Source organism: Onychostoma macrolepis, chromosome 13 (assembly GCF_012432095.1).
Source record: "Onychostoma macrolepis isolate SWU-2019 chromosome 13, ASM1243209v1, whole genome shotgun sequence".
NCBI classification, from domain to species: Eukaryota; Metazoa; Chordata; class Actinopteri; order Cypriniformes; family Cyprinidae; genus Onychostoma; species Onychostoma macrolepis.
Genome location: NC_081167.1, coordinates 32,237,710 through 32,260,209, shown reverse-complemented (window position 1 = coordinate 32,260,209; position 22,500 = coordinate 32,237,710). Strand labels below are relative to the sequence as shown.

At 39.0% G+C, this 22,500-nt stretch overlaps 2 protein-coding genes across 7 annotated transcripts in view; both read left to right on the top strand.

Annotated features, from left to right (window-relative positions):
* The window catches only part of ptk7b (protein tyrosine kinase 7b), a 63,327-nt gene extending 60,273 nt beyond the window's left edge, over positions 1–3,054 (top strand). For both annotated transcript variants that reach the window (XM_058794816.1, XM_058794817.1), the window contains exons 19-20: positions 1–62; positions 1,095–3,054. The exon at positions 1–62 is cut by the window's left edge and continues 117 nt beyond it. In XM_058794816.1, the coding sequence (XP_058650799.1) occupies positions 1–62; positions 1,095–1,255 (223 nt within the window). In that variant the 3' untranslated portion in view covers positions 1,256–3,054. The remainder of the gene's footprint in view (positions 63–1,094) is intronic.
* Positions 3,055–5,187: 2,133 nt separating this feature from the next.
* Positions 5,188–22,500, top strand: part of srfb (serum response factor b) — a 29,883-nt gene continuing 12,570 nt past the window's right edge. For 2 of the 5 annotated variants that reach the window (XM_058794911.1, XM_058794912.1), the window contains exons 1-2: positions 5,189–5,835; positions 11,301–11,567. In XM_058794911.1, coding sequence (XP_058650894.1) covers positions 5,365–5,835; positions 11,301–11,567 — 738 coding nt within the window. In that variant the 5' untranslated portion in view covers positions 5,189–5,364. Of the gene's footprint in view, positions 5,836–11,300; positions 11,568–22,500 lie in introns of all 5 variants that reach the window. The other 3 variants (XM_058794909.1, XM_058794908.1, XM_058794910.1) reach the window with 3 other exon arrangements.

Below are 22,500 nucleotides of genomic sequence, written 5' to 3'. Positions count from 1 at the left end.
GGAGGTGTTCAGTCTGGGCGAGCTGCCGTACCCTGCGCTCAGTGACCAGCAGGTGCTGGAAGGTGAGCAGACGTGATGTCACATGACCTCAGCTGTGTGATCGAGAGTCCGTGTCCGTCATCAATCCTGTCGATGCATTTTGATCGTAGTGATATTATCGATCATGTTGAGTGAGGACACAGTGTTTGTATTTTCAGGGTTAAGCGGGTCCTTCAAAATCTTAAATTCTGTTTTATCAAATGTAAGGCCATAAAAGTCACCACAAAATCAAAATGGACAATTCATAATTTGTATGGCATATTGCAGTGTTTATTTTAAAATTTATCCATGCAAACCATTATTTTTTTTAAGTTCATGTGCCCTCGTATGAATGACTTTAAATATCTTAAATGGAACAAAAGTCTTATTATCATTTTAAGAGGTCTTAAATTTTGGGCTGGAAGAACAGGAGTTGAGAAATGACTTAATGTGATTATTAATCTTTAAAAGGCGATTAATTAAATAAGCGTGAGCGCTGCATGTGTAAAGTCAAACGTGGCGCTGTTGCACGTTCCGCAGGATTGCTGTTTCAGAGCCGTTCACAATTAATGAGTGCTGCACATTTATGACTAACAATTGCTTATGATCGACTGTTGATGAATTATGACAATGTGTACTTCATGGTGTTTATATTGTACAATAAATGAGTAAAGCGTAGACATTTCAAAATAACAATCTTGGTTTATTTTGGACTTATAGTTTATAATTAAAAGTCCCGCATTATACATATCATCTTTTTTCTGGATATTATTGGCATTTTGGTCTCACAATAAACTGTATTTGACGTTTAATTCAATGTAGAGAAAGACTAAGACCATTATTTAACTAGTATCATTGTATCAGCAAAATTCATCATCAATCGACCTCTAATTAATATGTATTAATATATTAGTACATGAACCAATTTGAATACATATGTAAATATTGAATGAAACATTGAGTATTTTACCCTGTTTTGCAGTTGAATGTGAAACGCAGTCTGTTTAATGACGTAAAATAATAAAAACGCATAATACCCTGCGTTTGAAGGTCATCATAGTGTCTCTGTGTCTCAGGTCTCCAGGCTGGGAATCTGCATCTGTCTCCTCCGGTGAACTGTCCTGCTCACGTCTGCAGTCTGATGAGCCGCTGCTGGGCGTCCAGTCCTAAAGAACGGCCCACGTTCAGCGAGATCCTTCAGATTCTGACTGATACTCCCGCAGACATCAAAGTCTAGAGGATCAAGACTGCAATCAGAGACTCAATCACACACATTTCAGACGTGAGAGTCTGCTTCGAGACTCGCTCAGGATCAAACACGCTTCTGTCCCATTAATGATCTGTTTACGCTTCTGTAGAAGCTCCTTCCTCTCGCTGGAGCCTCAGGGACCCCGAGGATGACCTTTGACCTCTGCAGCGCAGGACAATCGCAGATCCGTCAGGTTACAGACGCAGGAGGAGGTACTTCACACACATGATGCTGGAATCACGTCACGCCTGCGGCTCTCGTCACGCACTGGAATCAGCAGTGCACATACAGTCGAGTGTGTGTGTGTGTGTGAGTGCATGTGTGTGTGTGTGTGTGCGTATGTGCACTTGTACAGCTATCTTTGTGAGGGCCGGTTTGAGTTTTAGACCATCGGAGTGAGGACAATCTTGTAAAGTGAGGACATTTTGGCCGGTCCTCACTTTCTGGGACCCCTTTAAAGGCCTGTTTGAGGGTCAAGACTTGGTTTCAGGGGTCAGGTTATAATTGGGTAAAGGGTAGGTTTCGGGTGAGGGTTTGGGTGAGGCACTTAGTTCTGAAGGTTAGGGTCAGGAGCTGGAGATCGCATCGTGTCAATGCATGTCCTCACAAAGATAGCTATACAGAGTTGTGTGTGTGTGTGTGATGACAGAGAGATTGTTGTGAATGATAATATGATCTTTGTTTCTCTGAGGTGCTCACAGGTGACTGTTATTGTAATAAATAAATATGCAACGCCTCAGATTGTAAACATTTCTAAGCCATGATTAATCACACATTATTGTAATTCCCAGTTCACTGTCCGTCTCTGCAGAATCCCTCTGGATTGTTTTTCTCAAACACACCTGACAAACTCAGATGATGCACAGATTACGCTTCAGACTTTAGGTGTCATGCTGATGTGTTGTGATTAGATCAGCGGTTCTCAACCAGGTCCAGTAGGGGGTCTCAAAAACATTATTTAAAATAAGACAAAATAAGCATTAAAACAGCTAATAATCAAGCTATTTTTATTTAAATTCACCACTTTAACAACACTTTAAAAATAGCTTTTGTGTTACAGCAGGTATTATTGTGACTGTCGTGAAGGTTGAGGAGCGCTGATGTGTGATGTTTGAGGACTGTGTGAGTTGATGAAGGGTTTGTGTGTGTTTGTGTGTGCGGTAGAAACACACCCTGGACTGTTTTCTTCAGGTGAACGGATAAAAATAACAGGTCAACTCTGACTTTTACAAATAAAAGTGCCTAGAACATGAAGGACTTATTTGCTGTTTTTTTACAGTATCTTTTGTAATGCGGTTAATGCTTGTTGTTTTTAAGAACTGCTTTTATATTATCTTTTCATATGTATTTTTATTATTATTGTTGTTGTTATTTGTTTTTAATCTCTGTGGATCATCGTCATGGTTATCTTTAGGCAAGCTCTCACACCGTGATGCTTTTATATTCTGCTTTATAAAGGTCACAGTAATCCAGATGTAATGCTGCTCTCATTAAACAGTCATGTTTTTAACAGCCTCGCTGCATCTGTGCTCCATAACATCAGCTGTTTGAAGAATCTTTTCTGTTTCTTCATGTATAATTGGGTCAAATGAAGCGCCAAAAACTAAATGGTAAAACTATAGTATTTAATGATGATAATATTCATGCACCAGGTATTTCCATCATGTTTATTCAATGATAATCATAGTAAATCTCCCAAAAGCATTGACACTTTTTGGTAGTGTTTTCCTCTGATAAAAGGACACAAGCATCATTACTTTGAAGGAATAGTTCAGTCAGAAATTAAAATGTGTTCACCCTCAGACCATCCGAGATCAGGATGAGTTTGTTTCTTCATCAGGTTTGTAGAAATGTCTCAGCAATGGATGCTCTGCAGTGAATGGGTGCCGTCAGAATGAGAGTCTGATTAAAAACATCACAATAATCCACAGCACTCCAGTCCATCAGTTAATGTTAAATCAAAATCCAGCCACATATTAGTTTAGAGCTGTTTTGATCTGTGCAGATTTCTCTCCTGATTCAGACCAGAACACTTCTTCACTGGAGGAAGAGTTATTATGGATTATAGACTCGTATTTTAGTTAGAAACGTCTTAATGCTGGATGTGTCTCAGCTTTTGTCTTCTCCAGATGTTAACTGATGGACTGGAGTGCTGTGGATTATTGTGATGTTTTTATCAGACTCTCATTCTGACGGCACCCATTCACTGCAGAGCATCCATTGCTGAGACATTTCTCCAGACCTGATGAAGACACACACTCGGATGGCCTGAGGGGCGCACATTTACAGTTTTGGCTGAACTATTCCTTCAAGTTTGAGTTCAGAGCGCTGCATGTACAGGACAGCAGATGGCGCTGTGTGTGTGTGACAGACAAAACCCTGACCAATCCAACAAAGACCTTTCCAGTACAGGACAGATTTCAGATGACTTGCATTACTTGACAAATTTCACAGCTGATTATAATCTCTTTTGGTCTGAGATGTTCTGGTGTAGTTTGGCTGCTGTGTGTGAATGCATTTCCACTCTCTGTTCTTTACACTGTAGAGCTTCATACCGGCTCTGCTGCCCATCAGATGCACCAGAAATGGCCTCCATCTGTTGGACACTTTTCCCTGCTGATGTGCCTGAGTCATGAGTGTGTGTGTGTGTGTGTGTGTGTGTGTGTGTGTGTGGTAAGCGTGAGCGGAGCTTCTTTTGCCATGCAAATGATGTCCTTCATCAGAGAAGAGCTCAGGTGCGTCTGTGTCACTCCTGATGCTCTTCATACAGATTATGATCTCTCTCAAATGCTTCTTTTTCTTCATGCTTGCCTCTTATTTTCATAAAAGTATTTGTTGTTCTGACACTTGGCTGCATGCAAATGTTGTGTTAATTTTGAGTTGTGTGCAACCTAAACATAAAAACAGTTGATTCTCGCTCTTCCGAAGCTTCTCCAGTGGTTTTTAGAAGCACTTCAGTTCAGTAAACAACTCTTTATCAAAGTAATTTTAGTCTGCGTGAAATGAAATGATGAAATGACAGAAGTTCTTGGCGTGTAGAGGTTCTGGAGATCCGTGGCCTCTGAAGAACCAGCACAGAGAAGCTCTGATGTGTGTCACGACTGAACACAAAACACTTGATTCTGTCCTTCTAAAACATTCCTGCGGATGAAGAATACTTGCATATAAAGCGTTTGATTCAAGTATTTTAATGAAATGTTCAGCTCCCTCTCATACATCTGAGTCTGAGGCTTTTATTACTGTTTCTATGGGAACCACATTTGTGCTGTAGTGCCATGAAATTACATAAATGCTTGTTGCAGTGGAATGGAATGATTGTTTGGTTTGCTTATGTGTGTGGTTTTATTCATATTTGTATTAATACCAACTAATAGTACTATGAAAGTTTAATAATGCAGTTCTAATCATGTATTTTTCATAGTCCTCAGCACACTTACATAAATCACGTTAATAACCTTACTATTGTTGTTATTAATATCCCGCATCTATTAATACGCGAAGCTCCTCCCTCTAGTGTGACGTGTGAAGCGAGCGCAACCGTTTTGGTATTTATGCAAATGTGATGTCGCTTTAACCAACCGCGCTGCAGGCCGTCCCCGCGCGAGCCAATGGCTGGACTCGACTGTGACTCGCCATATAAGGAGCGAGAACTCCAAAAAAGGAAACAGCGTATCTCTTTATATGGAGGAAAGTAGATCGGCCGCGTATAGATCCCTCCGCGCGGGCGTTGCGAAGCGTCACATAAGCGCGGTGATTGACAGCTGTCAGCGGCGGGACGCGGAGTTGAGGCGTTAGCGGCGCGTTGATGGAGAAGAGCGCTGAGCTGACGCGTTCGCGGCGCACTAGGTGACGCGGCGGAGGGATCGCGGAAGCGCTCGTGCGGTTTTCCTTTTAGAGAAAGCGCGTCTTTCGCGGAGCTCCAGGGGGAGGTGAAGCGGGAGTGAAGCCGGCTGAAGGTGCTCGGGTTCAGCATCACTTCTCAAAGTTTCTCGCGGACTCTGCTGGTGTATGAGCGCCGCTTCGGATATCGCTCTCTCACCCTCTGTCGCTCCAGCGCTCCGCTGCCGTCATACGGATCGTTCTCCCCGGTTTCTAGGATGTTATCCAGCCAGAGCGCAGCGGCTCTGAGTGGAAGCGGATCAGCGGCGGGGAAGAGCGCAGGCCACGGCGCGGTGGTGATGGGCGCCGGGGTCCGCGCGGGGTTCGCTCGGGGTCTGGGGCCGATGGGGCTCGGGATCCCAGGGAGGTTCGAGCCGGATAAAGAGGGACCCCCGCACCTGTGCAGCGGCTCCGACGCGGACTCTGACTCCGGCGATGAGGACGAGCTCATGGGGTCAGTCGGGGACAACCGGAGGGGAGGCGGCGTCAAGCGGGAGAGAGCGGAGATGGAAGCCGCGATAGTGGGACCTGAAGCCGGCTTGCCCTCCGCGGCGCTCGCGGCTGGAGCGGCTGGAGCGAAACCGGGCAAGAAGACCCGCGGCAGAGTGAAGATAAAGATGGAGTTTATAGACAACAAACTGCGACGGTACACGACCTTCAGCAAGAGGAAGACGGGCATCATGAAGAAGGTGAGAAACTATCATGAAGAACAGCCAGATCATTCAAACAGACACTAAAGTGGTGTTAAAGGTCATGGCTGGTTACTGAAAGTTTGTAGGTTCGAGTCCTGCTAGAGAGCTGCATAACTGAATAGGATAAGTAGTTATAGAAAGGTTAAATACAAAGTGCATCAAGAAGTAAAATGCATTAGAAAATACATAAACTTCTCTCCAGCGGCGATAGGAAGGAAGGTCACAAAATTAACATCAGTTGTTTCTCATAAAGCAAAGACTTTTGAATGCAAAGAGCCACAAATCAACTTGATTGAGGGCTGTGTACAAAATTAAATGTTGCATTATATTCAGTTATGTTATAGTAAAATGTATAAAATTACTAACGTTTTAAAAAAAATATATATATATATATATATATTATAAATGAACAATTACCAAAAAAATCTTAATCACTTGTATTGTTTTTTAAAATTTCAATGTAAAAATTAAAACAAAAACGAAAGAAAGGAACAAAGCTGTGCTTAAAAGGAATTTCCCCCCCCTTTTTTCAATGATTGTAATTATTTATTTTTATGGGATGGTGGGTCAGATCAGAGGTCATCCCGCAGGCCCTGGTTTAAAAAGCTCTCAGTATGCAGAGGTTTCTCATTCTTCTGAGCTGCTCCACATTGGTTTGAGAGCTCTGGACAGTATCTGGAGCAGTGGGTTTGTGTGGGTCTTGTTCTTCGGCTCATGAAGTCTCTGTGGTGTCACATGTCCTGTCCTTCGGTAGGTGATTTGAAGTCACAACAGACGCGACGGACTGTGAGCTTTAAATAGAACGAGCAACTGACATTCTCTATTACAGACCAGCAGCTCCGGTGCTGCACAAACCTCAGGCCGCCAAAACACTCTCAGCTGAGTCTGAGCTTTGTTCGGAAGAGACATTCGCAGCTGAGAAGATGCTTGGAAATACACATTTTGGGAAGCTTTTAAAGCAATAGTTCACCACAAATTCTCAGATTATTTGCTCACCTTCCATGTCGTCCCAAACTTGCAATTTTTTTTCCGTAAAGCACAAAATGACCATTTAAAAAAAAAAAAAAAAAACTTTATTCGGCTCTTTTTGTATTAATAGTGACCATGACTGCCAAACTCCAAAAAGCACTATCACTATAGTCCATATGACTCGTGCACCAAGTTTCATTTCATATAATATCATATGCTTCACAGAATATAGATCATGAAGCATAAGAAGTGCTTTTATGGCATTTACTGTAAATGGAATTTGATGTTAAAAGGGCAGCATGAACATTACGTTAAACATCTAATTTTTGAGTTCCACAACAAGAGGGTGAGGAAATGATAACAAGATGTTCATTTTTGAGTGAACTGTCACTTTAAAGGAATAGTTCACTCAAAAATGTAACTCTGCTCATCCTCAGTTCATCTGAGATCAGGATGAGTGTGTTTGTAGAAATGTGTCTCTGCATCAGTGTCTCAGCAATGGATGCTCTGCAGTGAATGGGTGCCGTCAGAATGAGAGTCTGATAAAAACATAACAATAATCCACAGCACTCCAGTCCATCAGTTAACATCTGGAGAAGACAAAAGCTGAGACACATCCAGCATTAAGACGTTTTTACCTCAAATACGAGTCTATAATCCATAATAACTCTTCCTCCAGTGAAGCAGAGACACATTTCTACAAACCTGATGAAGAAACACACTCGTCCTGATCTCAGATGAACTGAGGGTGAACACATTTTCAGCACGTTTAGTTTTTGGTGACCTATTCCTTTAAGATGAAGTAATAGTCATCAGCTCATGGTTCAGCTTAATGGAAGTGTGGCGGGTGTCTCTCTCAGGTCCTCCTCCTGATCTTCATGATGGATTGTAAGGAGTGAGCTGATAGTCTTCCTGTGGAAAGGGAATTCTTCCATTTATTACGGTTTGAGAAAGTGGAGGAATGAGAGTTTTTCTGAACCTGACGCCAGCCGTTATCTGAAGCGTACAGAGGTCTGTTAAATCTACAATCATCTCTGAGAGCTCTGTAGAAATGCTTCGGACATCAGTGATGATGGCTAATATTTGGCTATTTTAACATGATCTACTGTGCGTTTAACAGAAGAGATGCTCCTCACATCATGTTTTTTGTTTTTTAAGAGTAAAGTTCATCTGTGTGCATCTCGTTTCCCATCATTCCACTGAATCAGTGAATTCCTGGTTAAAAGGCTGGTTTTGGGCAAAAGCTAGTGAGTGAAGCAGGCGTCCACATGGGTCGTAAACCTCAGACAAATGTGCTTTCTCACGACACATGCTGGATGTTAGTGTTAGCTAGTTCTTCATCACCTGCCGTCCTCGACAGCTGAGCAAGCACAGAGCTGATGATGAGCCGATCAGAGTCTTGAGCTCATCTGCTGCTCTTTACGGCTCTCACACGCGTCCAGCTGCTGCTCAACACGCTTTACAGGACACTCGGACCTCACAGCAGAGATTATGATGAAACCTGCTCCGAGAAGTGTCCTGTATGCTGCAGACAATGGGTTTCTTACTCAGAATTTTTGTCTTGTTTTCCAGTACAAAAAAGTAATCTGAAATCATTTACCGAAGAAGCATATACTTAAAACAATCATGGTTCCTTTGAATCAAGATTATTTCTCTGATCCCATCAGCATTTTAAGCATAAACTCTCTTAATGCTGATAAATGATCATAAAACATGACTTTATATCTTAAATGAATGGGAAAGAATTGAATCTAGTGGAAACGTTTGGTACTGCGCCCAAACAAAACGGTACTTGAAAGTTTTTTTTTTTTTAGATATCAACTTCAAATTTGGAACACAACTGTTTTTGTGCATTTCTCATATTAGTTAACTTAAACTTCTATAACACACTTTTTTTTTTTTTTCCTCACTTTTTGAACTTTTCACTTCAGCAATAACCAAAGCATCTTCTCTCAAACGAGGCCAAACTTAAGTCTGCGCTCCAAAGCTTTCATGATTTACCACAGTTTCAGTTTCATGTCTGTGCTCAATAAGAGGATAACTGGTAATAAATCGATTATAATTATTGCAAAAAATAAATTTAATACCATAACCCCCACACACACACACAAAAAAACAAACATGATCAAACTAAGATATAGTAAATTAATTTAAATAAAGTAGTTGTTTCAATTAAATTAGTAACATAAGAGCGGCTTGGCCATTTGTAACGTAAGTGTTTGTGGTTTCATTCACTTCCAGTTAGTTTAGCTGTACAAAAACAATCCTTTATGCAGCTTGAAATTGGTATTTGTTATTTTAATACATTATCATAATCATAAACACTCTGGTTTGTAGTGCAGCTAGTTTTTCAGTTTACTGCATGTTTTCAATCTTAGTTGTTTCCCGGTAGCGTCTAATGAATCAGAGGTCTGGCACATTCACAGAAAACAGCTTTGAAATGTAAGGCGGAAATGACAGTGTGTTTGCATTACAGCTTTTTTTCCAGCTGCTCGCACACATTTTCAAAACTTTGCCTCTTTTTTTCAAAACTTAAATACAAATCCAAGAATTGCACACAAAATGCAAAACGCCTCGCATCTCTTGCATTCAAAATATCACAAACACATCTCAAAAGCAAACATTTGCAAACACCTTTGCCATAATATTAATCCCTGTTAGATGTGTGTGTGTTACAGAGAACTGTGTGTTTTCTGAAACTGAAAACCGAGTCAAAGGCTGAGAATCAGTGTCTGGTTTTGCAGATTTGTGCTTCTGCTGTTTGAGAGACAGCTTTCAGAAACTGTGTGACAAGGAAAGATTGTGTGTGTAGCAGCTGGAAAACACTAATCTAAGGAAGGCATTCGTGATTATTGAAGGTGTTTGGGTTCTTGAGATGCTCGCAGACGGCTTGAGCACATGATGCTTTGTTCTTCAGAACAGATGGAGATCGTTTCATTCCTGATCCAACAGCTGAAGAGAAACGATGGGCATTTAAACTCTCTCAGAGTCTTCAGAACAGCAGCTAACCGATCAAATATGACATTAGTTTGAGTTTCCTCTGGTTCTGTTGACCTGTAGACACGATCTTGAGTCCTTTATAACAACATCTGTGTTCAGACACCTCCAAGAACTCATTAAACTCTGTGTATTTTATATGATATGTGTCGATGAGTTTTAAAGGTGAGTGTTTGTCGTCATTGATCCTGTATCACTAATGACCCTCATGAATAAGTTAATGCAGCTGCTGTGTTGGTTAGTCTCTCTAGTCCAGCTCGATCAGTCCCTCGCTGACCAGCGGCTCTATTATTAGAGTCTTATCTCACATTGTTTCAGCTGCATCTGGAGCGAACGCACGTCTGGACCTGGTTATCTGTTAGTAAACACTGATGTCAAACGAGTGCCGTCATTAGATTGGCTCCATAGCGTCAGAACGAACGGCCGAGGAGCGAAAACATCACAAACATCAGTTCGGTTCGTCTCCGTCTCGATGCATAAACAAGTTCTGGAACTCTATTCGTGCGAAGCTGCTTTGAAACAATCTGTCAAGTCACCGTGATTTCTACAGCGCTTTATAAAATACAGATCGTGTCAAAGCAGCTTCACAGAGATAAACAGCAAAATAACGGTTCAGTAATGCAAACTAAAGTCAATTCTGCTGTAAAGCAGCTCTAAAAGGAGGACAATAGTCAGTTTTTCCATTAAAATCAGTTCATTGTTAATTCAGTTCAGTTTAATAATGGTGTGAAGTTCATCAATTATGGATCGAGTTCAATTCATCTATAAAGCAGCTCTGGAGAAAACAGCGATGTCATCCTCAGCTCAGTTCTCTTCGAGTAGTTTCTGTGCAGTCAAGTCAGTATAAAGTAAGCAAGCCAAAGTGATCTGTGTTACATAAAGCTTGACTTTTAAGGACTAGGCCTAGTTCATTTAAAAATGAAGATGTGCTGAAAATCTGTTCATCCTCAGTTCATCTGAGATCAGGATGAGTGTTTCTTCATCAGGTTTGTAGAAATGTGTCTCTGCATCAGTGTCTCAGCAATGGATGCTCTGCAGTGAATGGGTGCCGTCAGAATGAGAGTCTGATAAAAACATCACAATAATCCACAGCACTCCAGTCCATCAGTTAACATCTGGAGAAGACATTAGTTTAGAGCTGTTTTGTACTGTTTTAAACGCTGCTTGATCTGCAGATTTCTCTCCTGATTCAGACCAGAACACTTCTTCACTGGAGGAAGAGTTATTATGGATTATAGACTCTATGGTATTTGAGTTATAAACGTCTTAATGCTGGATGTGTTTCAGCTTTTGTCTTCTCCAGATGTTAACTGATGGACTGGAGTGCTGTGGATTATTGTGATGGTTTTATCAGACTCTCATTCTGACGGCACCCATTCACTGCAGAGCATCCATTGCTGAGACACTGATGCAGAGACACATTTCTCCAAACACACTCATCCTGATCTCAGATGGCAAAGTTTGATTGATTTTGGTCTGTGTGTGTGTCTCTGAAGGCGTACGAGCTCTCCACGCTCACGGGAACACAGGTTCTGCTGCTGGTGGCCAGCGAGACGGGGCACGTCTACACCTTCGCCACGCGTAAGCTGCAGCCCATGATCACCAGCGAGACGGGTAAAGCTCTGATCCAAACCTGCCTGAACTCTCCGGACTCTCCGCCGCGCTCCGACCCGTCCACGGACCAGCGCATGAGCGCCACGGGCTTCGAGGAGACAGATCTCTCCTACCAGGTATCCGAATCCGAGAGTCTCGGAGAGACCAAGGTGAGTCTGCGGCTCTTCGGCATTGAGATGTTCTGCTAGGGCTGTGTGATATATATCGTAATTGTTGTTTTAACGATGTGCGATTTGGCATTATCCAGTATTTCAAAAACCAAACAAAACACACCTGAGGAGTGTAAATTACGTGAAGTCTAGACCAGTGCGTGTTCTTTCACTGCATGATTCTGTCTATTAAAATACATGTAGAATGATCACAAATTCAAGACATGGGGGCAGAAAATGTATATATTCATATAATTTCATATAGTTAATCAATATCACACAAAGAGTGCCGTTTTTTTTCTCCAAGTTTTACCATGATTACAAATGTGATATTGATTTTTTTTAATTTTTTTTTTACAACAGCTCAATAAGCAAGAAGTTAATTAAGAGACTTATGTTTTAGACACTATATTGCTGTTTTGAGTCTCTGAGCAACATGATGGTGATTCGTTCCTGAATGAATCAACCGTTGAAATGATTCGGTTCAATCACAATGACTCACTTATTAACAGTGACTTGCTGCCACCTGCTGGCGGTTTTAATTTCACATTTAAAGTTGCTTTTTATTATTTACATAATTTCAAATATCAGTATTCAATGTTTTATGTTTAATGTATCAAAACAGTATTTATGCATTTGTAACTGCAGGTTAAATGCATTCATGTTCCTGCATTAAACCGTGTGTAAACGCATCTAAACACCTCTTCAGACGCAGATTCTGTGTTTCCTCTGCACTGCAAAGATGAATTTTATTGGTATTTATTTCATTTGCTTGGTAACAGCCCAAATGTATTATTATTCTAATTCACTGATTAAATGTAGGAATTTGACTCAAAAGATGATGCAGACTTTTAGAAAAATGGCTTTATAAAGGTAAAAATCAATTTAAACTTATTGGAAAAGATTCATTTCTATCAGAATATCAAAAACTTTAGGAGTCATCTGTCCAGCACAATTATCGATATTGATAAAATCCCAGAAAATATTGAGATATTATTTTTTGTCAGTATCGCACACCCTGATTCTGCTGGGCTTTTGACTAGGGCTGCGAAACGATTAATCATGATTAATCGACTCATAATAAAAGTTTATGTTTACATACTATGTGTGTGTATATATTAAGGAAAAATGTTAGATTTATATGTAAAATATTTATATTTAAATATAATATAATTTATATACAAATTTTTTTTTAAAAATATATACACGTGTATTTATATATATATACAGTACATAATAAATATACACAGTACACACACATATAAACTTTTATTTTGAATCGGTTACTCGTGACTAATCGTTTCGCAGCCCTGCTTCAGACGCTTTCATCATGTTTTATGAATCTATGAATCACAAAGGCTCTCGAGTCGGTCCAAAATCTACACGCTGAAGAGTTATTGTTGCCATATTACAGTGCTCAAGTATTTCATTCCTCCCCTCTGTGCCGCGTGTTTGTTCTTCAGATCCAGACGGTCCATCTGCGTCTTTACCGTGTTTACTAGAGTGATTCACATCATCTTCGCAGATAGCGAGTATAAATAGTGCTGCTCCGGTTATAACCTTCAGTTTGTAGTTTGTTGATGTGATCCGGTCAGAAATGAATCATTTGTAAATGACGGTGCTTCAGAGACTTCAGCTGCAGTCAAACACAGAAACAGGTTCAGCGCCGTCTGGAAACCAAACAGCGCGTGTTTACTTGTTGCGTTGGGTCTGGATGAAGTATCGATCTCTCTGTGTATTTGTTCAGATTCAGAGTTTCCTGATATCATCAGAATGCGTGTCAGATCTCGTGCTGCATTCAAGTGTTTGTAGTATTTGTAAATATGAGCAGTTTAGTAGGTTTATTCAGCTGTGATTGTCATTGGCGTCACATAATCGTATATAGGGTTATTATAGTTAACTAAAGCTAAAACTAAAACAATAAGAAACATTTTGAGATGAAAGCAATATTAAAAAGCTTAAACTTATTTTACTTCAGCTAGTTCTCAAGGAATAGAAATGGAAAAATCTATTTAGACATATATTGACAAAACTATATAGACACATATACTAATGAGAATGACAAAATACTAAAATATTACCCAAAAAAAAAAAAAATATATGAATTTCAAAACTTATTATAGTATCTCATCTATGCTAAAATAACACTGATATATATATATATATATATATATATATATATATATATATATATATATATATATATATATATATATATGCAATATTTAAATTATAATAATAAATAAATAATAATAATTAGTATTATTAATGTATAATAAAATTATTTATATATTTATTTATTTAGGACTGTCCGTGAACATAATTATTATAATATGATTGGTGATAATGTTTGCAATAATTTTGAATTTTGCATTAATTAAGAGCATACAGTAAGACACGCACTACTAAAATGCTTTATTTAGTCTTATTTAACCTTTTTTAGTAAACAAAAATCTGCAAATCATTTAACCAAATTAAATTAATTAACATTGCACAGCATATGACAGTAATATTATTTTCACTTTTGTTTGTTAGAAAATAACTAGAAAATAAGACAAATATGCATGTTAAAACAGGATTTTGTGCATAAAGTCATAAAGAGGCAGGACTGTGTGTGTCTTGATCAGTGGAAGTGTTGAGGAAACCTGTTTGGAAACAGAAATGACACGCAGCAGATATGAACACGTGGTAATATTAATGATGGCCGTGTGGGGTTTATTGTGTGTGAACGATGAGCAGATGCGGTCGGATCAGCTCAGTGGAGCACACACACGTTCCTCTCATTGATAAAAGCAGGATTCTGCCTCCGTGGCCTTATATGGAGTGTTTGCCTGCGCTCTGCTGGCCCCGGACCCTCACATTCCTCATGAGCTGCAGCTGTCTGCGTCTGCGTCTGATGCAAACTCCTCACCTTTCAGTGACAGCTCTCTCTTACTGAGATCAAAACAGGTCACGATGAGATTTGCTTATGAAGGGAGGGGGGGTCTTACAAGGGTAAATAAAGATATAAGCTTTACATTTCTTCTTTTCAGCTGCTCGCACACATTTTCAGAACTTTGCCTCTTTTTTTTTTTTTCTCAGAACTTCACACACAATTCCAAGAATTGCACACAAAATGCAAAACGCCTCGCGTCTCTTGCATTCAAAATATCACAATCACATCTCAAAAGCAAACATTTGCAAACACCTTCGCCATAATATTAATCCCTGTTAGATGTGTGTGTGTTACAGAGAACTGTGTGTTTTCTGAAACTGAAAACGGAGTCAAAGGCAGGCAGGCATCTAAACGAGGTGCTGTAACGAGGACGGTTGTTACTGACCCCTCGCTCTCATCCGTTGCATTATTTCTCTCAGTTTCTCTCGTCAGGGGTCTGTTTAGAGCTCTTTTGGCCTGAAGGAAGGCTTACAGTTGTGTCAGGATCTGTGTATTAGGTTTGTTGTTATTTATTTTAGCGGTGTTTTTGTGGATTAGTTGTGGTCTGGTTGTTGTGTGTGCTTTTTGTATTGTGTTTATGTGATCCTTTTACCTGAGACACAATTCTATCACTGGCTGATAGATGAAAACGCTTGTTTAAATCCCTGAAAGCACTGCGGCCGGTTGTGTAAACTGTTTAGACTAGTCTTAAAAAGTTAGTCAACTAATTGTTTTTCTTCAAGACTGGTCATAGCTTTTTTAATTCAGTTATGAAAAGGTAGATTGTTGTTATTTGTGTTGGAAAGGTAAGACCGATCTTGGCAGCTGCTAGTTGGTTAAACTAGTTCTTCAGACACAGTCTTAACATGGTGACTAAGTTTATGCAACTGGTTTCAGTAAGTTTACTTAAAAATACTGTGTCTAAAAAGGGTAGCCTAATATTTTATGCAAACATTTTTCATTTTAGGTCAGCGTTGCCGTCTAATCAGCCAATATTGTCTTAAATAACCTGCGTAGAACTTCATCTTTATAACATGGGATTTTTACCAAATAAATTCAATCTTGATTTTTGTAAAATGTTGCAACGCGACGTTAAAAAAGGTTTGTTTGTTTTTTCCCTGTTACCTGTCTTACACACGTCTGTTACAGTGCAAATATCTCAACATTCTTAAATCAAGATGTATTTACTTAAAATATTTAAAAAATTCAAAAATTCAAAATGAAGTGAGTTATTGCTTAAAAACAAGAAAAGAAATTGGAAGCCAATGGAGTCAGAAAAAGAAGCTTCATTAAAAGTATAAACAAGTTTTTTTAGATGTTTTTGAAAAAATTTTTTTGCAATGAATATATGAAGCTAATATAATACTGCTGTGGTGGTCTTATTAATTATTATACACAACTATTACAATCTCATGATTTTTTGGTGATAATGTGATTAATGAGTTTTGCATTAATTCAGAGGTATACAGTTAGACATTCATTGCAAAAGTGACCTCTTAATAAGCTTAATTTAGTCTTGTTTCACTTTATGGTTAAAAACCCGTTTAATCCAAATGTACTGAATGCTGCACTGCATATTCAGATAGTTTTCAGTGATTGTTATTTTGTCTCACTTCACTAAACAAGTTCAGAAGTGGAAACACAGCGCTGCGTCTCTTGTTTGAAGGATTATTGGATATATTAAGTGGAATGCATGTTAATAAACACAAGAGTATAATGTCTGAGTTTGGGGCGGGACTTTCTGTTTACTGACCAATAGGAGATGAGGGAAACCTGTCTGGAAACACTCGTTATTTTACAGAGAAATGACCCACAGATTTAACATTTGTAAGTTGTTAGTTTGTTATTGAAACAAGGCAAAACACTTATCCAAGCATCATTTATCGCTGTGTAAACGTCCTGCAGTGGCGTGTTTTATGTGGATGTGTGCGGTGTTTGAGCCGGTGAGGTTTGTTTGCTCATTAGAGTCCTTCATCTCTCACACTCTTAAACATGGCCTGAACCCAGAGCCGTTACTCTCTCTGCGCTGATGTTTGTCATGAAGAGAGTCGCTTTAGCTTGGCGTTGGCAGCGCATTCCAGCGTTACGGTGCCAGACCTCCATCCATCTCCTAAAACACTGCCACATCTCCCACACACACACACATAATCAACCAGCCAGCGTGTGTGTGTGTGTGTGTTTCACCAGCAGAAGTCTGTAGTTTCCAGAAGTGTGTTGCGTTGTGATTACACACAGAATAAAATCTAATTAGTCTGCCTACGATGTAAAACATCTCTAAACGCGATCCCTCGACTCGTTCATCACTGTGACAGCCAGAAAACATCTTCCCAATCTGCGCTTTCTCCTGGTGTTACTTTAATATGATAAACAGCATCCTTACAAAATATGAGCATGAGCCGTATAGACCCGGTGGTGCTGTATGCAACATTAATATTGAAATAGACTGAATATGTATTATTTTTGTAAACAAAATCGATTGTTTGAAAAGTTCAGTGGTTTAACATTTAAATCAGCCAGAAATATTACTATAAATATTATTATTTCTTAAATATTAGATTTATTTTTTATTTTACAGTGATATATTACAATAAAAAAATATTTGAAATATTAGTTTTATTTAGCAGTAATATTATATAAAATAAAAATATACAATTATATTTAAATTCATAATAAAATAACACTATTTTTATGATTATTATATAAAATAAAAATATAGAATTATATTTAAATTCTAATAATAATAATAATTATTGTTATTTTTATTATTAAAGGCAATTAGCCACATTGAAATCACAAAATTTTAACCAAATTCTCCAGCCCTGCAAACAACGTTACGTGATGACCTGATTTTTTTTGTTTTTGTTTTAAATTGCATTTTAAATCATGATTCGTGCCCCAAAGTTTTTTCAGATATTTAGTTTTCTTGCAGCTCTAGTTCTGTCTGGCTGGTAAATCACTTCTGATGTTGTTTATGCATTTATAAAACTGACAGTTTTCAGATTAGAAAATAAACTCCAGTAGATATAGTAATATTTAACAATGATAAGTCTGTTTATTTGACTATCATAAGCGCGCAGTTATCTGGACGGTTGTTGTCAGTGCGCTCGCTCTCTGGTCAAGAAGCGCTGCTGGTGTCTCGAGAGAGTGTCGCTGAGATAATGGAAAGTTAATTTACTGAGATATGCAGCTTTATCAGACGCCGAGTGTCTGTGTGATTCAACAGAACCTCCGCGTGAGAGACGATCACTGAGTCCTAAAGATTCATTTAGAATCGTTTTGACTGATTGATTCAAAAGAGTCATTTGTGAATGAATCCGATACTGTGGGTTCGTTCTGAGCAGCAGGACAGTGCAATGTAAACACATGTTGTGTATTTACTAAACCATGCCGCTTGCAACACCAAGGTCATAGGTTCGATTCCCAGGGAATGCATGAGCTGATAACATGTTTGCCTTCAATGCAGCGTGAGGCTCTTCAGAGAGAAGCGTGTGTCGATGTCGGTGTGAATGTGTTGTTTCTCTGTGTTTGCACTGGGTTTATCAGCACACTCTTCTTCTCCTTACGGACACGTTACACGCGTGTGCTGGAGGTGTGTGTGGAGCGATGCGTCAGCGGAGGGAGGGCCGAGCAGCTGCGATTGGCTGCACCTCTCTAACTTGGGCTGCCTTGCCTTTTTTAGGCGTCCCAAATGGAGCTGTGAATTCCACACGGCTGGCAGAGAGACAGAGAGAGAGACAGAGATTAGAGCAAGAGCACAACACACACTTACACACACACACTCTCTCTCTCTCTCGCTCACACACACACACACACACTCTCTCTTTCACACGCGCGCACACACACACACTCTCTCTTTCACACGTGCACACATATACACACACACACACACACACTCACTCACTCTCTCTCTCTCTCTCTCTCTCTCTCTCTCTCACACACACACACACACACAGAGAGAGACAGACTAAATCCAGAAGAACTGTGTCTCCGAGACGCTTCTGTTTCTTCATGTCACTGCAGACAGACTGATGATGGTCAGATCAGACAAATATCACTGGATTATTTTAATTAATGGCAAACACTGATGATTCCTGCTGACACACTACAGCAAAAGATAGAAATAACTGACTTAAAAGCATTTCCAGCTGCTGGAGACTAGCGCTCTAATCACTCTGGCGTCCGCTGTGTGTGTGACACACTCAACATCAGCATCGGCACTATTTTCTCTCAAAATTACTGGTGGACTGATATGGATTTTTTGAAGGTTAAAATACAGTGATATATCTATGGAAGCCTGTTTCTGCCACTAAATTAAAAAATGTAAAAAAAAAATTGCAAATTTATGTCTCACAATTCTTAGTTTTTTCTCACAATTCTGACATCTTTTCTCAGAATTGTGACTTTATTTCTTGGAATTATCTTGGAACACAATTCTGACTTTGTTTATATCACGCAGTTCTGAGAAAAAAGTCTGAATTGTGAGAGAAAATGTTGCAATTACCTTTATTTATTTATTTATTTATTTTTATTCAGCGGAGGAAATGGGCTTCTGTAGATAATAAAAGTCCTGCTTCTGACACATCAGCCAAACAGAAAAGAATACTGGCTGATGCCTATAATTAAAAAAATGTCAAATATCAGCTAATATATTGTTTTTTGCAAATAACGTTATCAAGTCTTGATATGATGTGAAAATATTTAAACATTTATATATTTATGCAGATTTTGTAATAAGCATAAAATATATTGTTCTGTCGATATAATCTTCAACTTTAAATAAATAGTCCTCGTTAAAGTTGTTAAATTGTCTTGTCTCTTTAAAAGATTTTTTTGTTTCAAATCAAAGTTTGTAGATTCTCCTCGTATCTGTTCGGGTCGGTTCAGGGCTTGTAATGCTTTAACAAAGACTTTATAAATCTCTGAGAAACATGAATGTAAAAACAGTTTGTAAATGAGCGCAGCTGAAAGAGTGACTGCGCTCTGATCATGGCGTGTTTCGGAGGGATGGTGAGTGTGTGTGTGTGTGTGTGTGTGTGTGTGTGTGTGTGTGTGTGTGTGAAGTATAATGGCTGTGGCATGTGGAGGGTTAAACACTCTCATGTTTCCTGACAGCTGTCTGTATCTTCAGCTGTTCATACGTCCCTCAAATCCAGTGTTCTGACACACACACACACACACACACACACACACACACGCATGCACACACACACACACAGACAGAGTGAGAGACAGCAGATCCACACACACACGCGCACACTTAAACACACACACTAAAATTATGCTAAAATAACACAAATATGTATATTTATATACTATTATGTATGTATTATTATATAGGTCTATAGTTTTTCGTTATTATTTTGAATTGGCTTTTATTTTTATATTTTCAATTATTTATTTATTTATTTAAATTTCAGTGCTTCACCTTAAATTTAGTTAGTTGCCAAGACAGTATTTCTAATTCTCATTTAGTATGTTTTTAATTTAATATATATAAAAATATGTATACTGTACGTACAGGATATGTGTGAATGTGTGTGTATTTATCAAATGTATTAATATATGTTCACAACACATTTTAAAATTGTATATATTATATATATTTTATATAATATACATTTTACATTTGTTTTTAATTTTTTTAAATCTTTTTCAAAAATAAAAATAATAATATATATATATTTTTAGCATTAATTATTTTAAATTAAAATTGTATATAGTCTTTACCATTAGTTTTATTTTTGATTTCAATTTTAGTTTTGTCTATTTTTATATTATGAAAAAATATGTATTATTATTGTATCATCATTTTAATATTCTACTGGCATAGTCTTTTCTTGTGAAGCTTTAGTTTGAGATTTGAATATTTGAATAAGAATGTGGAAGGCAGTTCCAGGGAACAAAATAGAGCTTGAAACTCTTTGAAATGTCACATGTTTGATGTTTGATCAGTGAAAGGAGGTGCTGGACCGTCAGATCGTGATGTTCATCCTCCTAAGGTCCTGACTGATCTCAGACATTCCCACATCTTCAGGATCTGACGCTGCTGGATATCAGAGCGCTCCGCGGATCCCGGTGTGTTGTTTAAACAGCGGCTCATTTGGACCTTTGGACTCTCGATTCCTCCGTTAAACACTCCGGCCGCGTCACATTCACTCTCGAGTTCTCTATAGTGAACACAATGAGACGCTCCCTCAGTGTGAGTGTGTGTGTCTGAGTGTGTGCGTGTGTGTGTGTGTGTGTGTGTGTGTGTGTGTGTGTGTGTGTGTGTGTGTGTGTGTGTGTGTGTGTGTGTGTGTGTGAAAAGTCAGGACATAGATGTGTATAATGACGAGGGTATGGCAGGTATTACAAGCTGAAGGTGGCATCTCAGGACATTGACCCATGTCCCCACTTTTCAAAACGCTTATAAATCACTCAGAGTGAGGTTTTTTTGGGGAAAGTTGAAATGCCTGCAGTCTCCTGTAAGGGGTAGGTTTAGGTGTAGGGTTGGTGTAGGACAATAGCACATACAGTAAGTACAGTATAAAAACCATTACGCCTATGGAGAGTCCCCACTTTTCACAAAAACGAACATGAGTGTCTGAATGTGTGTGTGTGTGTGTGTCTGTGTCTGAATGTGTGTGTGTGTGTGTGTGTGAGTGTCTGAATGTGTGTGTGTGTGTGTGTGTGTGTGATAACACATTACTGTTCGTCAAATCACGCCGTGTTGATGTTTGTGTTTCTAGACTCTGAAACTCAGAAAGAATGAGTTCACGTTCATGTTGTAATTGCTCATCGGTGTGTTTGAGAAGCTCAAGGTTGCATAGATTGTGACTAATGGCTGTAACGAGGACACTGTTTAATTATCTGCACATACCTGATAATGACAATAACCAGCACATTTTCAGAAATTAAAGCCCACGGCTCATTATTTTGCTGTGAAGAACAGAAGCTCTGAATACATGAATAATACTGTACTGTACAGATATATGTGCAGTTAAATAACATAAATGAGCTTGACGGCGCTGTGAGAGTCAGTAATGACTGATGAAGGTCAGAGCAATTAAACCATTACAATGCATTTCAGCAGCTGGATGCGTCTGCTTTAATACAGTAATACTGAACGTCCGCTGTACCTCTGACCTACTCAATCAGTCACATATAAACCTCTGGAATCATCGCTCGGGCACACACACACACACACACACACCGCTGCACGAGGTGTTCACCGTCTGTGATTCTGGTTTGGGAGCATTCTCGCGGAGGCTTTGTCTCTGACAGAAGAAACCGGTTTAATTGAGCTGCAGATCCATAACATCAGCTTTTGATTTGAGCTCCAGATGTTTATGCTGTTCATGACGGTGTGTTTCAGCTGATCGCAGTATATCTGAACACTGTTCAGAAGCATTTTTGGTTTTTTAAAGAAAGTAACACTTTTATTCATCAAGGCTGCATTAAATTGATCAAAAGTGGCAGTAATAGACATTTATAACGTTACAAAAGATATTTATTTCAAATAAATGCTGCTCTTTTGAACTTCATTCATCTGTGAATCCTGAAAAATAAAATGCATCACGGTTTCCACCAAAAATATTGTGCAGCACAACTGTTTTCAACATTGATAATAATCAGAAATGTTTGTTGAGCAGCAAATCAGCATATTAGAATGATTTCTGAAGATCATGTGACACTGAAGACTGCAGTAATGATGCTGAAAATACAGCTGCGCATCACAGAAATACATTACAGTTTAACACATATTCACATAGAACACAGCTGTTTTACACTGTAATAATATTTCACTGTTTTTACTGTATTTTTGATCAAATAAATGCAGCCTCGGTGAGCAGAAGAGACTCAGCTACTTCAAAAGTGTCACGGATCTCGAATGTGAAAGATCCACACTGCAGGAGAGAGGTGTGTGTGTGTGTGTGTGTGTGTGTGTGTGTGCGTGCTTGCATTTCCTCCTCGAGGGCCCTCATAACACACACACACACACACACACAGTGAATGCAGTGTATTATCGAGTTCACTGAC